This window comes from Hyaena hyaena, unplaced genomic scaffold, assembly GCF_003009895.1.
Source record: "Hyaena hyaena isolate Hyena2069 unplaced genomic scaffold, ASM300989v1 scaffold_598, whole genome shotgun sequence".
In the NCBI taxonomy this organism is placed as follows: domain Eukaryota; kingdom Metazoa; phylum Chordata; class Mammalia; order Carnivora; family Hyaenidae; genus Hyaena; species Hyaena hyaena.
The window spans coordinates 267,985-286,006 of record NW_024081233.1 but is presented as its reverse complement, the minus strand read 5'-3'; the positions used below and the strand labels follow the sequence as shown (position 1 = coordinate 286,006).

General features: G+C 39.2%; 1 protein-coding gene across 4 annotated transcripts in view; it reads left to right on the top strand.

The window, feature by feature from the left end:
- Nucleotides 1-18,022, top strand: part of VWA8 (von Willebrand factor A domain containing 8) — a 349,620-nt gene that overhangs the window by 165,601 nt on the left and 165,997 nt on the right. For all 4 annotated transcript variants that reach the window (XR_005532644.1, XM_039257082.1, XM_039257083.1 and 1 more), the window contains exon 21: nt 7,177-7,253. Coding sequence is in view for 3 of the 4 variants with exons in the window: in XM_039257082.1 (XP_039113013.1) it covers nt 7,177-7,253 (77 nt within the window). In the remaining variant the exon portion in view is untranslated. The remainder of the gene's footprint in view (nt 1-7,176; nt 7,254-18,022) is intronic.

Here is an 18,022-nt window from a genome sequence, read left to right as displayed (position 1 = left end):
CTTCCTATCCTTGGTTTGATTCGTGTCTGTGGGACATAACATGTTCCCTGCTTCTCTTAACCCTGTAGTTGAAGGGCATCTGACTCCTGCATCTGCAAAGGTCCTTCTCTCCAGGATAGTGTCACCAAGAACACAGTGAGACAGAGCAGTAATGATGAAAGAAAGTGCCCTTCTCATGAGACAGTTTGTATTTTCTCAGACTTCTCATTCCACAGCTTCCTTCTCCCTTTTTAAATTTTCAACTCACTAAATATCCCCAATGAAAGTTAATAATGATGTAAAAACTATGTACTTAATAACTAATTTCTATTAAAGAATACACATTTTATATATAGAATAATGATAACTAAAGATAAATATTCAGAGACACAAGATGAAAATGGTAGCAGATTTGTTTTAGCAGCTGCACGTTGGATAATGTTTTGTTTCTTACATTTCCCAGTGAGAAAAATGAGTGTGTGTAACTTTTATGAAGGAAAAATAAATGACTATGTATTTATTCAATTAAAGTAATCCTGAGGATTTTGTGTTCTAGGCGAAAACTGTGATTGGAAAGTGCAAGTCGCTGTAACTGGTCCTTCCTGCTCCGCATATTTACAGAAACTCCTTCTGAGGGTATGCTTTTAGCATTTCCTCGAAGGAACTATCAGAGCTTTCAAAATGAAGTCAGAAATGACCTGATGAGATCTCTGTTTTAGGAAAATAACTAAACAAGTTGTGGGTTGGCCTGTTGTGAGTCCGGAGGAAGGAGACCAAAGAGGATCTTTTCTAAGAGCCCGGGCACTGGCTGCTCTTGAGTTGTGACAGTGAATTGGAGAGGAAGGAGCAGATATGGGAAGCAGGCACTTCAAAGTAAACAAATCCAAAATTAAACTGCCTTTTTTAAAACTAGACTTCCCTCCCCCTCCCAGCAAATCCACTCCTCCTCCCCCATTTCATTTGTCAGTGAGTGGCACCACCTTCCACCTTGTGGCCCAAGATAGAAACGGACTCCTCATCTCCACATCCAGACCGTCACCGGATCCCGTTAGTTCTTTTCCCTAAATACCTCTTAAATCCATCCATTTCTTCTGCTCCTTAGTTTAAATCATCATCATCTCCTGCCTGGATTTTTTTAAAGGAGTTTCCAGGCTGCTTTCTTGTGCTTTCATTCTTCCTGTCTGCCAGATCATTCTACAGCGTGATTTTCCAAAAATCAAAATCTGATCCTATTCCTCCTCATTCCAGTGGCTTCTCGGTACTTTTGGGAAATAGCCCAAACTCTTCTAAGTGGCTTCCAGCACTTTTCCAGAGCTAGACCCTGCCTGCCATTCTTGTTTGATTTCTTACCATTCCCTTCCTCATTCCTGCTCTAGCCCTTGCCTTCTCTCAGTCCTGTCCAGCGCCCCAGCTCACGATTACCCTCAGGTCTTTACACATACTGTTCTCTCCACCTGGAACCCTACTACTTCTCCTCCTCCCCATACCTCCTTAGCTCCTTGATGTCCCCACTAGACATTACTGTGGGTGGTGGGCCTGCCTGAGCCCTTTGCTAAAATCTTCAGGCATTTTGGATGTCCCAAAGCATAACACTTATCACAGGTGTGTTCAGTATATTCGCTTAATTGTCTTTGTTTCCTACTCGATGGTAAGCTGTGAGTGTGACCATGGGCTGTGGCTATTTTATTTACCATCCTATCTTGCTCAGTTAGTACAGTACCTGTAACATTATGTGTTAAAATTGTTGACGAATTGGACAAGGGAGGGAGGGAAGATATGAAGGAAGGAAGGAAAGGAGAGAAAGGAGTAAGAAGCAAGAATAAAAAATGTTTTGCAGGTAGAGACTACGCAGGTTGGGGTGATATTTTGAATGAGGTCATGGGAAAAAATAGACTAGTCAAAAACATTCCAAGATTCGTTCATTGAGTAGCGATCGCCAGGGTACATGGCGATACTCTCATACTAGGATTAGAAAGGAAAAGGAGTGTGTTTCAGTGGCAGCATAATGAGTCCAGTGTGAACATCTGGTGCAGAAGGTCAGTTGACAGTTAGGGATAAGAGATCTCAGCTGGAGCTTTGGAGAGTGGGGTGAGCCCTATGTGATGACCCCAGTAATGGGAGTGGATGAGATTGCCCAGAGAGAGTACATGGAGCAAGGAGACAGCTGAGCTGGAAGTTCTGAAGACCCTAACGTAAAGAAAAAGAGATCCCTAGTGGCAGCTGGGGATTTCATGTCATATCCCACTTACGGGGACTTGTAAGCCCCTAAAACAGTGTGTTGCTCCAGAGCAATTTGAAAAAGCTTGGCTGCTCAGTAACTGTGGAGGTGGGGAGGGAGCAGGAGCTCCTGAGAGTAGCTTTTCAGAAATGATCTGTTTCTATCAGGAAATCCTTTGTATTTCTGACACTACAATGCATTTATGATACTTGCTTTCTCTGGATTCATTGAAATTAACAGAGGTGATAGATTAGCAAACACATTTTACTCCTCTGAATGTATCTATTTAAAATGTTATGTTTGTTGTAGCATGCCATTTAAAGCTTACAGAGCTTTGTAGTATACATGCAAATGTGAAAATAGTTTTTTTCTTTTGTTCCTGTGTTAGATTGGTAACTAGGGAGAGATCCAGTTAGATATCATACAAAGATACCTGGAAGATGAAATGATCCATTGTCCTTACTTCAGCGAATTTATCAGTTTGACAGTCCACTCTGATAATGTTGAATCTTTTGTAGGTGAAAAATATAAATTGGATCATTGCACAACTTGACCAGTTTGTCTAAGTTTTCAACTCATCACAATTTCTAATATTCATTATCCTTATTAACATGGCCACGGTTTATATCTTATATTTTATACCTTTTTCCAGTACTTTCCAAATTCTTTGTATTCATTCATTCATTGGACAGATATTTATTGAATGCATTATCGTGTCAGGCTGTATGCTGGGCTCTGGGCAAAGAGCATTAAATAGGCCTGGACCCTGCCCCCAGGGCATTTTCAGTACACAGAACAGTGAATAAGAGAGACTTTAAACAAGCCATCACACACATAAATCCTATTTATGCTTAAGAGAGAAAAATAGAGGGTAGTATGGGAGGTAAGGAAGAGCCTGACTTACACTGGGAGGTAGGAGAAGCCCTTGTGAAGAAGGGAATGAAGATAATGAATGAGAACGGCTAGGATGGTGAATGATAGAAAAGCTCCGCAAGAAGGACGTGCGTGTGCCAGTCCCCTGAGGTAGGAAGAGCTTGGGATCTTTAAGGACTGAAGGAAGCTGAGTGTGACCAGAACAGTGTTTGGGTGGAGAAGAAGGACACTGGAGGGCAGGAGGGGCGAGTGGAGTCTAGAGTGTGTAGGACCTTAGAGGCCACACGAAGGATTTTCAAATTTATTCTAAATGCAGTGAGAAGCTACTGAATGGGGTTGAGCCGGAAAATGACATGATCTAATTTATCTGCTGAGAACATTACTCTGGCTGGCAGTGTGGAAAATACATTCAAAATAGCATGAGGGAGTGTAGGGAGTTCAGTTATGAGACTACTGCAGATACGTGTTCATGCTGCACAAAGTCTGTGGACCAGCAGCATTGGTGCCACTTGGAAAAGACTTAGAAATGGAGAGTCTCAGACCTCAGCCCAGACCTACCGTATCAGTCTGCGTTTTATCAAGATCTCAGAGGTGATTCATTTACTCATCAAAGCTTGAGAAGCACTTTTGTAGACAAGATAGGATATTCCTTTGGTTTAAAATGACTCCAGAGAAATTTGACAGACTTAAGATCTATTTTGGAGGTAGAAATGAAAGTAATTAGTTATGAACCGAGAGGGAGTGAGAAGTACTGAGGATGACTGGGGTCACTGCCGGAAACACCTGGGGAGATGCAGTTATCATTAATTCACTTGGCAAATAACTGAATACCCCCTTTGTGCCAGCACTGTTCTAGACACTAGCAATACAGCAGTGAACAAGACAAGCTTCTTGAGGAGCTAACCTCTCCAGTCGGAGAGAAGGGTAACACACAAGCAAATAAACTGATAGAATGTTAGTGATAATAGACACTTTGGAGAAAGAGAGAGTTAGCTCTTGATTTTCCTCCTGAAAAAGGTCCTCCTCCCCTAGTGTTTCTTATCCTTTTACTTTTAGATAAGTTCTTATCTAGAAGTAACCTTTGATTTTCTTTTCCTTTACCTTCCCTTATCCAGTCCTTCAGCCAGTTTTGTCAGCTTTACTTGCAAAACATCTTGAACCTGTTTTTCTCCACTTGTGCCTTCCTAATCTAAGCCATCACTGTCTCACCTGGACTCTGGCAGTAGCGTTCCAGCTGTTCTCAGCTTCCATCCTTACTCCCTCCCTTACAATTCACTCTCCATATCTATGTATTAGTTCACGTCAGTTCCCTGCTAAAAAATCTTCTAATGGCTCCCCGTCTCAGAATAAAATCCAACCTCTTCACCTTGGCTTGTAAAACTTGGTTGGTTAGACCCTACTTACTTTTCTTTCTTTATCTTGTATATTCTTCTCCCACTCACAGCACTTGAACACATGGGCTGCTCCTCAGATACCTGAAGCTTATTTCTACTTTAGGGGACCAGCTGTAGCAGCTCTTCTCCTCAAATGTCCCTTTGGGAAGCTTGATAGCACTGGCCCCTCGTCATCTAGATCTCAGGTTAAAGTTATCCGAGGAGGGATGCCTGGGTGGCTCAGTTGGTTAAGCGCCCAACTTCAGCTCAGGTCATGATCTCATGGTTTGTGGGTTCGAGCCCTGCATCGGGCTCTGTGCTGACAGCCAGCTCAGGACCTGGAGCTTGTTTCAGAGTCTGTGTCTCCTTCTCTCTCTGACCCTCCTCTGCTCACGCTGTCTCTCTCTCTCTCTCTCAGACATTTAAAAAAAAAAAAAAAAAAGTTACCTGAGGAAAGGTTTTCACTTCTAAATCAATATCAATAACCACTCAGTCAGTATGACCTCACCCTATCTTAATTGTGTGTAGAGAACATCACTGTTTGATAATTTTCTTTAGTTAGTTAGTTGTCTAATTTTATCTTGCTGCCTTTCTCCCTACTTTTCTAATCTGTCTGTCTCCACACTTCTGAAATGGGAGGTCCAGAAGAACAGAAACCTTATCTCTCTCCTGACACATGCCAGCACTCAGTAAATGTTGATGTTGAATGAATAAACAGTTAATCTCCTGGATACCAGTCTCTCCGCTTTCAGTATATTTTGCATATTATCACCATATTGTCCTTCTTTAAATATTGATTTCATTGTGTTTCCCTGATTTGAGGATTTACAGTGGATCTTAATTGCTTGCTACTGTCTGTTTTAGTGTGTGCTTCATAACTCTGTCTTATTTATTAAGTGGTTGGTAATCATCCCAGTCCCCCTACTCTCTCTTGCACCTATCATCTTATGACATATTTAATGGACCAAAGAGAAGAGAAAGATTCTAAGGCTATTAGAACCTATGTCGTATAAGTTAACAATTATTTATCTACACTGGTGACTTTTTTTCTGTGCTCCACATGAATGTGCCTTGCCTCTTTTTCAGAATCGTGAGGAACAACTTCTCATGTTTTCTTTGAGAATTTGTTTATCTTAGAGGAACTGTCACAGTTCTCGGACTATGAGAATGCTCAATAAATACTCATTCGATTGACTTGAATTTCTATCCTTTGTGCTTGTAGAATGACTTTCTTTACAAGATATTCGGGTGTGTAACAGAAATACCAATAATAATGCCTGCTTCCTTCTTTTGGAGTTCTGTTCTTACTGCTCAGCACCATTCATTTCCCTGATCTGCCTAATTATTTCTTTAGGATGGACTCCTAACAGTGGGGAAAGAGAAAATTCAAGGCCCTGTTTACCTAAATCAGTTTCAAACTGAGAGAAATATAATCCATTCTGATGGGACTAAAAGCATGAGCATCAGAATCAGACAGACCCGGATTTGAACCCTGGCTCCCCTTTGATTAGCTGTGTGGCCATAAACAGGGTACTTAGCTTTTCTGAGTCTTGGTGTCTTACTTTGTGAGGTTGGAGTAATCATAATACTTAACCTCATAGAGCTGTTATGATGATTAAATGAAAGAACGCATGCAGATACCTAGCATAGAGCCTGGCAGGGAAAATATAAGAATTCAATAAGTACTATTTATTTCTAGAACATATGATGTATGTAATTTAGCTTTTTAACTCCTTCTCCTCTTCCCACACAACTCATTTGGTAGAAGATTCACATCCCAGTAGGAGAGCATGCCACCTCTAATAGAAAACTTTAACCTGGGGAACTAGCATGGCGGTGGTTTCCATTTTTAACAGTCTGTCTTCTGCAAAAGGATGGCAACAACTCTCAGCATCAGTAAGTGGTAAGGACATGAGGACATTCCTAACAAAAGCAGATATAGTTGGGCTTTTTTTTTTTTTTTTTTGAGAGAGAGAAAGAGAAAGAGAGAGAGAAAGTGCATATGAGCTGAGAAGAGGGGCAGTGGGAGAGAGAAAATCTCAAGCAGGCCCCATGCTCAGCACAGAACCCCACATGAGGATCGATCTCACAACCCTGAGATCATGCCCTGAGCTGAAATCAATAATTGGATGCTCAACTGACTAAACATCTAGATGCCCCTAGTTGAGACTTACTAATAAACCTTAGTTATAATTTAGGTTTCCAAGGTTCTAAAGGACGAGAAAGTAGGATAAAAGGAAAAAAAATAAATGAGTGCTTGATTAAAGCAGAACAGTATTATATTCATCTCCCTTTAACTAAAAACCATACTTCTGAAGAACCAGTAGTCAAAATCATTGTTTTTATACTTAGTTTATGACATTCTTCAAATTTGAAATAGTTAATATCATACTATAATGTTTATACTTCAGTTAAAACTATAGAACGGAAAAAAGCTGTAGAGGCTAAAAATTATTATGAAGTTCCTTTTAAATAAGAAGAATGCATTTAGTGCATTTTGTGTAAATGAGGCTAGTGTAGTTAGAAGTAAAGTCTTTAAAAACCTTGATGTCGGAAGTTGTGCTGTATTTGTTGGCTGTACGTAAACATATATATATGTGTGTGGTGTATATCTATGTGTATGTTTTCATTAATAATAACAGTACAACTTTGAGAAAGTACGTCTTGGCAAAGATTCTTCTGGTTTGTCTTCACAAAAGTCTCTTTTGTTTAATGTTCTCTGTGTAATTACAGGGTGTAGGAAAAAATAAGATTGTTGACAGATTCCTTCACCTGCTCAACAGACCTCGAGAATACATCCAGCTGCACAGGTAAGAGTGTAAGACCCACAACCCAGTGTGAGATGTAGTTTCATCATTTATTTTTCTCCCAGTACAATTTAAAAATACTTTATTAAAAGCCAATTTTATAAACCAGTTTTATTTCTGTTCCTCCCGTCCTTATCTTTCTCCTCCTTAAAAGGCAATAAAACATTGCAAAATTTATTTTTAAAGTGACTAATGCTTTATAAACATGAATTAATAGATATTTTGTGGACAGAAAGTGATGAACATTAAATTCTAGGAGCAGATTTCATCAACATAAAGCCCTTAAGTTAGAATAAAAGTATGTAGCGGCTAAGCCTATTCACTAACAGGAAGCTAAAATAGCTCACAAAGAGACACAGTCAACTATATGATCTCAGGTATGAGGTAAGGAACCAAAAATATAGAAGTAAGTTATTAGTCTCCTTGCCTTCCTTATAATACTTTGTGGATTATTTAGTTTTGTGTGGTCAGACTACTGGTTCAGGGATAGCTTTTAATCAAATAGATTTTCTTGACATGAATTGTTTTTACCTTTATCAACCAACCTGCTCTAAATCAATAAAATAAAAATAAGTAGCAGATGAACCAAAATAGAGAGAGACAGAGACAAAGAGATGGAGGGAGAGAGAGAAATAGAGAAATCAAGGAATATTCCAAGTAATAAGCAAGTTAAAACTAGACTGAATTGTTATTTTAATCCTGGGAGATAAAAAAAAAAAATAATACTGTGTAGGGGGCTCCTGTGTTAGTCAGTAATCATCTGACTCTTGATTTTGGCTCAGGTCATGATCTCACAGTTTGTGAGTTCGAGCCCCGTGTTGGGCTCTGTGCTGACCGCTCAGAGCCTGGAGCCTGCTTCAGATTCTGTATCTCCCTCCTCTCTGCCCCTCCCCTGTGCTCGCTCCCTCTCTCTCTCTCCTCTCTCAAAAATAAATCATTTTTAAGCAGTTTTTTAATGTTGATTTATTTTTGAGAGAGAGACAGAGCACGAGTGAGGCAGGAGCACAGAGAGAGGAAGACGCAGAATCGAAACAGGCTCAGGGCACTGAGCTGTCAGCCCAGAGTCCAACGCGAGGCTCAAACCCACCAACTGCGAGATCATGACCTGACTCAAAGTCGGACACTCAACCGACTGAGCCACCCAGGTGCCCCAATAAATCATTTTTTTTTTTTAAGTTCAGAAGATTAGAGAGAAATACCACATGCTTATTTTCTGCCTACAGTCTTTTATACCAGCTTTTGTCTTAAGGTAACAAATGACCCATAAATAGTAAAGAACTGTGTGCTGCTCATGTATGTGCTGTGCTAATTTTGACATTGGCCACATAAATGTATAGATCTGTGATCTGTGAGAAAACTTCCTAGGTTAAAAACGTAATGAAAGTTTCAAAACCTAATATTTGTATTATTTTTGTTGATAGCACTACATTATTGACTGGTGATTTATTACAAATAAAATATCTACTCACTGTAACAGGGACTCAGGTATCTCTATTTGGCAATACTTGATATTTAATTTATTATATAAAGTTAGAAGCAAAAACTCTCCATTTCTATTTAAAATATGTAATGTTAATGGATTTTCATTAATTAAACTTGACATTCTCACTAAGTTCAATGTGGGGAGGTTTTTCATTATATACAGCTTTGGGGCTGTATTTGACATAAAATTTAAGTTCGTAAATTTGCTTTAAGAGAAACATATGTTTTAAAAGACCTAAAAATAGCAATCAGAAAAATATTCTGGACTTCTCTGATCTATGGGTGACCTACATAGCATCTTTGTTTATTTTAGATTCCTTCTAATGGGTTTGTGTTATTACCATCTAAATAATCAGTCACATTTCTATAGATGTCATTCCAACAAAATGAGTTGTGGGCCACTCAAAACATAATCTCGATAAGTAAAACCACCGCCAAACATACATGAATAAAACATACAACCAGTGTATTTTTTAAGTATTACCATCTTATGCTTTAATGATCAGATCTCATAAAATGTGCAAGCTGGGCAATTTCATTCCTGTCTGTAGTTAAAATCAAGATGTTGTCCTGAGTATGATTTAGGTGATTTAAAAGATTAATGGATATAGTTACTTTTATGTTGTATATTGCAAATAGAAGAGACTACATGGCTCATATTTGTGAAGTACATCTGTTTACTTGTTTTTCCACAATGTCATGTTACTTTGATGTTAAAGAGAACACTTGATATGTCAACTTCTGCAGCTGTATTTCCTCTGTGGATAAAAGTACACTTCTGTATTAAGAATTATCCTAGGACTTTAAAATACTTTTTTTTACCAGTTTGTTTGTTTTTTCATTTGCTAACCTTCATATGTGAAGATGATGGCACATCATGCTCTTGGTTATTTTTTTAATAGTGATGCCCATTGTAAATTTAGAATTCCCAGGTTCTCTGTATAGTCCAAACTTTGTCTTTAGTGGGATTTTCCTCATGTATGCTCAGTTTATTTCAGACTGGACCATTCTATGTCCTACTTACAAGTTTTGAACTTGTATCCATGCCTGTGTTTATTTCTTCATCTAAAATGCACTGTTTCTCATGGGGCGCCTGGGTGGCTCAGTTGGTTAAGCATCCGACTTTGGCTCAGGTCATGATCTCACAGTTTATGGGTTTGAGTCCTGCATCGGGCTTTGTGCTGACAGCTCAGAGCCTGGAGCCTGCTTTGAATTCTATGTCTTCCTCTCTCTCTGCCCCTCCCCTGCGCACACTCTGTTTCTCTCTCACACGTGCACTCTCAAAAATAATTAAAAACAAATTTTTAATAAAATAAAATGCACTGCGTTTCTCTCCTAACCCTTCAGATTTGGCCCAGTTTTATTTCTACATGAAATCTTTTCTGATTTTTCATTCTGGGTGTAACCATCCCTTCCTCTGAAACTCCATAGGACTAAATTTGTACCATTGTGAAAGAAAGAACATGAGTTTCAGAGATCAGTTCCTATCCTTACCATTAACTTTTTGGTGGCCTTAAACTTCTTGAGTCTTAATTTCCTTACTTATCAAATTGAAATAATAATATTTCAATATTATTATTATGGATAATACTCAATACAATTATTATGGATGGTTGTGAAAATTAGAGAGAATATATGGAAAGGACCAATCAGTGTCTGACTTATTTTAGGCACTTAAATATGTAGGCAAACTAATAAATATTAGTTTCTTGCCACATGCCCCATGTTTTTTTTATCTCACTTTGATTTGCATTATAGTTAATTTCTATATCCCATTTCCATCCACTCCACTTTCCTCAGTCAAGCCTCTTCATCTATGTAGGGAACCAGGACAGGAGTCTGGTTTATTCATTATGTACTAATTCATTTATCTTACTTGTATTTATTAGATTCCTATTGTTTGTTCAGTGGCTGTCTTAGCACTGATGCTGTATGGATAATGATATTGATCTTGACCTAAAGGAGCTTGCTGGCTTGTCAGCAGGTGAGACTACAACATTTGCTGTGCAGTGTTGAATATAAGCTATGAAAAAGGCACTTGCAGGTTCTGTGGGAACCTTGAAGAGAGGTGCCCAATGCTCTTTGCACCCGTGTGTGATATGGGAAGGTGTCTGGAGAAGGTGGCACTCAAACTGAGTGTTAAGGGAGAAATAGAAGTTTTCTATGTATAGAGCAGAGCACAGGACATTGTGGTTATTAAAAACATACTATCTAAAAGCCAGGAAGTGAGAGAGGCAGCTTGGTATAGCGTGGGATGTGTGTGCATAGACGCAAGAGTTGTTGCCAAGAGGAAGATACGGGCACAGCATAATTGAGCATACAAGACTTTTCCTCAAGCTGAAGAAAACTGAATGTGGCATTATAAATTTGGAATTTCACAAAGTCCCAGAAGGAAAATAAATGTATCGACAGAAAATAGAAGAACTAAAAGCTTTTCTAAGTCTCATAGAAAAAAAATTATTTTTGAGCCATCAAGCCATCCTTAGCACTGATAAGAGCATTAGAGAATTGGAGGCACGTCACACATCAGCTGCAACACAAACCTTGTGAGATACTCCTGTCTCGCCTTACCCATTATGAATTTGAAAAAGCTATTCTAGAAGCTGCTCTGTTATCAGCAGTTGGACGGTAGTTCTCCCACCAAGAATGCCTTCTGCTGCCTCTGTTTCACTATAGGAATTATGTCAATCCCTCCAACCTTTCCATACAGATCTTTAGGTTTGCAATAATTTTGTACTCTTTTCCAGATGATCTTCAAATCCGTTTATATTTCTGTATTATTTTGGTTTCTTTATTTAACAAATATGTACACAGGCCATTCTGTACTGAGCATTGTTCTGAACTCTTTTCAGATTGTAACTCACTTCTGCCCATTGCACCTCTACAGGATCAAGAGGGCACCAAGGCACAGAGAAGTTGAATAACTTGGCAGAAGCTACAGAATGGGCTGCTTACAGTCTGGGATCAGCCCTGTGCTCTAATCATGGCACCGTGTGGCTCCTTGACTTTGTTGTGCTGATCAAATAGTATTTTGGTGATGATCATTCTTTAGTAAATTCCTTACTAAAGTTACAGCCATGTGGAAAAACTGTCAAATACTTCCTAGTCTTTCTTACTTTCTAGTCTATGTATTCTAGCTTGATTTTTTTCAATTCTGCCATCATATTTCTAATCCTTGCTTAGCAAAGACCCCAAGGTCTTTCCTTTGGCCAATTTTCCATATTTTTCCATTTTTTCAGTAGTAATTTCTTAACGAAATTTCTCTTTTCTTGACCACTTTTCCAGATTATTAAGCTGACTTTACCTCCTCATCTCACCTCCCCTGGGGTGTATCATTAGCCGTCACCCAGGCAGTTCATAAGAACGTAAACCAAATTAACTCCTATGGCCTTTTATGTGATGTTGCTCCTGGGCCGACACTGTTCCCAGTCTCTCCATGCTCTTCCCGCAGGTTGAGGGTTAGAGAGGTTGCTGAGTCAGAGCTGCACACAGTCCCCTGGAACTAGAAGAACCAGCAACCAGCATGCTCTAGGCTGTTTTGGAAGAGAAGACTGGAAACCAGGAGGATCTTTCATTTTTACTTCCTAGGTCCCAAGCTAACCAAGCTTGAGAACCACCAATGTCCTGTGCATTTTTTCTGAGTTCTGTTCTGTCCCCTGACATTAGAGAATAGCTACATTCCTTTCAAGTGTCGTGTGCTTTTTTTAGATTGAGAAAAACTTTAAAAATCCAAAAAATGTAAATAGAACTATGTAACACCTACCCTAATTTATCACTGAGATTTAACAACTGTTAATATGTTTCTCAAATTTGATTCCACTCTTCCCTTTACAGAAATAAAACACTGCAATTAGAGCTAAAGTCCCCTTCAGCCACCACCCCAATCCCATCTCTCCTCCTTCAAGTCAGTCACTAATGTCAGTGTAGTGTTTAACCTTCCAATCCTTTATGGGTTTTTTTTTTTTTAACTTCTAAAAGACATTTTTGCTAAGAGAATTATTATCTCACACTGACTTCCATTATAAAATTAGTGATACTCTGATGGAGAGATCAAAAAAGTTTCAGTCCTTAGTTATAATAAAAATAAACTCAAACTCCCAGTTATTTCAATAATTCCAGTTAGTAGCATCATATCCTAACCACTGAAATCTGCTCTTCTCTGTCTGGGCCTTGCCAGCTAGCATCAGTGACTGGCTTCTCACAGCACCCTTAGAAGCAGAGAGAGTCAAGAAGTATCTTGAGCTAGGGCCTTATACTTCTCACTGGCCTTTTTATTTATTAAAATCTAAAATGCTTCAGAAGGCGCTGCTCCTTTTAGGTAAGACAGATATTGCCGTGGCCAGACTCTTCAGATGACGCCAGCGGCAACAACAGGAGCAGACAGGGACGGCATGATGTGTTCAGATGAGGGAAGCAGATCTGTGTCTTACTGGGATTGCTCAGTTCACAGCTCCGTTGAGTAATTGCTATTAACTGGGATGTATCCATAATATTTTGTACAGGAAGAACTAAGACCGTTGCTAGAAAATCTAAGAATTGTTTTTGCATTTTTACATCATTCATGCATTCACACCATCAACAAATAATCTAGGCTGGGTATTCTAGAAGCAGAGCCAGAGATGGAAATGTTTGTGTACGTAATTTGAGAGGGAGAGCTTTGAGGTAACACTTGCAGGAAAGCAAAGGAGTTAGGATACAGCTGTGGAAAAGAGAGGTTTTAGGCCAAGTCTGGCCTCAGCCAGAGAGTTCCAGAGCATGGATGGCACTACTTAGCTATCCCATTTGGAAGCAAGATGGGCCAGCCTTTTTTGCCCCCATATCTGTAAGTCAGTGGTTATAGACTGTCCCCAGGAGAGGGTTTGGGGGATCCTCTAACCTCCCTGGCATTTCTGGGCAGAAGAGCTCCCCACTGGCAGAGGGCAGTTCTTTGGAGAAGGGTGCAGCTATCAGAAGTTATGCTGCAGTGGCTGGGGGCCAGGTGTATTTGGTGGTTAAAGGAGATCTGTTCAGGGCACCAACGGCATCTACCGTAAGGAACCTTTATTGAGGGACAGCACAGTCCTTAGTACTGTTCTAGGCCTTGAGAAATACAGCAATGAACAAGACAGATGAGATCATTGCTGTCATGAACCTTTCTAGTGGTAATGAGGAAATACGCAGTAAATAACACAACAAACAGGGAAGTATCAGTGCTTTAAAGGAAATTATGTGAAAATGTTTTAAAGGCTAATATGATAAGAAGTAAATGGGTAAGTTTGGTAGCAATGACCATCTTCATAATGTGGTAGAATTTGCAGCAAGACATTCTGTCATTTCAGTAGCTTTGTCTGTTCTAGAGATTCTCTGGATGAGTTGAGCCAATGCAAGATGAATCCATAAAAGATTACAGATGACAGTGACTAGAGGGTTGTGAGAATGTGGACTAGAGACAGGTCAGAATAAGACTCTAGCCAACAGCCTAAGTAGGCTAAGGTACCAGGCCTAGCTAGGGCCTGACCCAGGGGGATAGGATTAGAGGAAATAGGGTTACCAGGGATCCTGGTACCAGGGGAAATATTAGTGTGATAATCAGAAAATGGAGAGAACAGAGGCAAAAATATATGTAACTTGTTACAAATCCCCAAATATGAGACTTATAACCTCTTTGAGCAACACCAGTGAGTCATGTATCTCATCCCCTGATTAGATAGGAAATCAGGAACTGAGCAGGGCTGAGCCTGTAGCCAGGTGAAACTGAATAAAGCAAGGGACAGGACTACAAGCTTTGCACTCTGTACCAACAAAGGTGTCTTCTATATTATATACACACACACATTCTGAATATGACGTGTTTTTTGGTTTTTGGTTTTTTTAACCAACTCTCAGGAGCAGTTGCATATAATTGAATATCATTTTCCACCAAGGAATTCAGTTCTGCTGCTGCATTACTTGAACTAGTAACACTCTTTACTGGTTTCTGCTCATAACCAGTTAAATGGCAATAATGCTGCAGTCCACACTATTAATATGTTCTAAGATAGAGTTTTTAGGAATGCCTTGTGTCAAAAATCATAAACCATTTATTATAAAACTGGGCTAAAATCAAATGGAAATCTCACATTTTTAAAAGAAAGCATGAGTTTGGGTAACTTCTTTGAGCCCACATTTTATCAGAGAGTTATAAGGATTAAATGACATATGTCACATGTAACGAGGACAGTGCCTGGTATGTGGTAGTGAGCCAGTTAAAATTAAACCTCCTTTCTACAAGGCTGTATCATCTTCTATCCATATATAGGTGAGAGCCACATCTTCTGCCCCTTCTTCTATTCTTAGCTTTAGATCTGCATTTTTCTTTTAAAAATATCCACATAAGTATCTCTGGGCATTTCAAATCCAAACTATCCATCTCTTCATATCAACTCTTCTTTTTCAATGTTCTCCAGCCTGGTTCATGGCAGGTATTGGTAAAGCACTGTTAATTATGTAATTGGTAAAGGAAAGGATGGATGTTTCTTCTCCACACTTACGGAACCCTGTATCCAGTCACCTAGCCTGTAAGCCCTATACCTTTTCTCTTTCCCTACCCTTCATCTTGACAGTGAATCATTACAAAGTCATGTCTTCATTTTTTAAGGTCTTCTAAATATCTTCCTCTTTTCCTTTCCCACAGCCACTGGCCATGCCCAAACTATTACATTTGGATATATTCCTGCACTCCAGAATTGTAACCAAATCCTTTCAGTTCCATCCTTCTAATAGACAGGGTATCTCCTTCCCTTCTTTTCTGCGCCATAATTCCGTTTCTCTTCTCTTGCCTGATTATTGTGGTAGTCTCTTGGCTAAGAACTCAGCCTCTAGTCTATCTTTCTCATGCTTCCTGTTGTTCCACCCAATTAAATTGATCATTTATTGTCCTGCTCAGAACCCTCTAAAGGCTCCTATTGCCAACGGCATCCAGTCTATACTCCTTAGTATGAGCCCCATCTGCTTCACTGGTCGACTTCCACCCTTTCTCTCCCATATGCTTATTCTTAAGCCACATGAACTGTTTATGATTCCCGAGTACCACATGCAGCTCTTACAGCCTGGAGTGCCGTTTTGCATCAACTCTGCCTAGAAAAGTCTTACTTAACCTACTTTTAACTAAGCTAGCTCTCGCATAATGGACAGTGGTTTAAAAGATTCTTGAAAAAGAACTCCGGTTTGAAAATAGTATTAATAATATAAGCATAAATGAAATGAAATCAACAGAATATTATGTAAGTAAAACCATCAGATGGTGCATCTGATTTGATTGAATAGAGAAAAGACTCTGGATTAAGGTTACAGAGAACACCACACATGAATAGTATTCTCTTCATAATGATTCAAAATAAAGCACTGCTGCAAAGAAGTTGAAAGTAGACTTGCACGAAGTGCTACAGTATGGCACCAGCTTGATACCGCATTTAAAATTTTTAACTTTTAAGACTTTTAAAATAAAGCCATGGGGCACACGGATGACTCAGTCAGTTAAACATCCCACTCTTGGTTTTGGTTCAGGTCATGATCTTGCAGTTTGTGAGTTCAGGCCCTATGTCGGGCTCCATGCTGACATTGCAGAGCCTGCTTGGGACTCTCTCTCTCTCCCTTTCTCTGTGTCCCTTCCCTACTCTCTCTGTCTCTCTCTCAAAAGTAGATAAATAAACTTTAACTAAAAAAAATAAAAATAAAGCCAGAATTATTACAATATTTTGTAATGAGGTAGGAACTAACCATGAAAATCTTTTTCACTACAGTGTCACTTGTAATCTTACAGTAAAGTATTTCAAAGATCTGTCATACCTACACATTTGTCTTTTACAAAGTCAAGAGGTCACAATTTGTTGCTGTGTGTTAAATGACTGTCATAAAGATGCCTCATAAAAAATATTTTAAAAAATTTTTTTAGTTTAATTTTGTCCTTCAAGGTAAAGGTCATGCTCTAGCAGTAAAGTAGAAGAGAATTTTAAAACATCTCTGGAGAGAGCTTTTTTAAATCAGATGCTTATAAGTGTTTCAATCGGTAGGCTTTTTATTGCTGAAAATAATGTGTCACTCTGTGATATTGTAATATAATAAGAAAAATATATTTGGTCTTCATTCCCATTCCTGGCACAAGAGCTTCTAAAAACCCCTGTAATTTCCTGAGAGAGAGGGTGTTTTTCTGTTATGACACTCTAAACCCCTTGTAATGAGTGAGATGAGTCTTTTTGTATGCAAATACGGTAGCTCTTGGGGCCCTGGATAGCTTCAGACTAGGAGGCTGAGGAAACCAGGTGGTTAGAGGATTGGAACTTTCAGCCCCGCCCCCTAGTGCTGGGGAGAAGAAAGGAGGGGTACTGAAGATTAAGTTAATTGCCAGTGGCTGTTGACTTGATCAATTGTGTCCACTTAATGGAACCTCTATAAAAATCCCAAACAGTGGGGTTTGGAGAGCTTCTGGGTTAGTGAATACATTGAAGTCCTGGGAGGGTGGTGTGCCCAGAAAGGACATGGAAACTGTGCACATTCTCCCTGACCCCATAACTTGCCCTGTAGCTCTTATATTTGGCTGTGCTGATGTTATATCCTTTATAATAAATCAGGAGTAGTAAGTAAAGTGCCTTCTTGAGTTCTGTGAGCTGTTCTAGCAGATTATGGAACCTGAATCAGACCTGGTCTGTCAAAAATATAGGAGGCCTGAGACTGGCAATTGGTGTGTAAAGTGGGGGCAGTCTTGTGAAACTGAGCCCTTAACCAGTGGGGTCTGTGCTAGCCCCACCATGTAGTTAGTGTCAGAATTGAATTACCTTGTAAACACCCAGCTGGTGTAAGCAGAAACTTGGAAGTTGTCAGGTCTGGAAAACCCACACATTTGGTGTCAGAGTGCTGAAATGTAAAAATAGATCATATAGTCCTAAAAGGTCCCCTCTACGTGCTAAAACAATTTGAAATGCAATTTCCTAACATGATTAAAAACCTTATAAATGAAGATTTTTGATGAGCTTTGAACCCATGTATTCAAAATATAAAATGCAGCACTGATTTGTTTGCCAAACCACTGATAGACATCAAGAAGGATGGAAATTCCCAAGCCTAATGGTAATTAAATCCTTTGTTTGATAAATGAGAGTGAAAAGTGCACGCTGTGCTATAGGGACGCAGTCAGTGCTGCATTTCTATTTGAATCTACATGTCTTTGTGAGCTCTTTTTCACCTATAATAACCTTTAAAACAGGTATCGAAATAAACTGAACTTAGGACTAGACTTTTAAGTCACATAAAGAGTAAAATATATCAATCACATT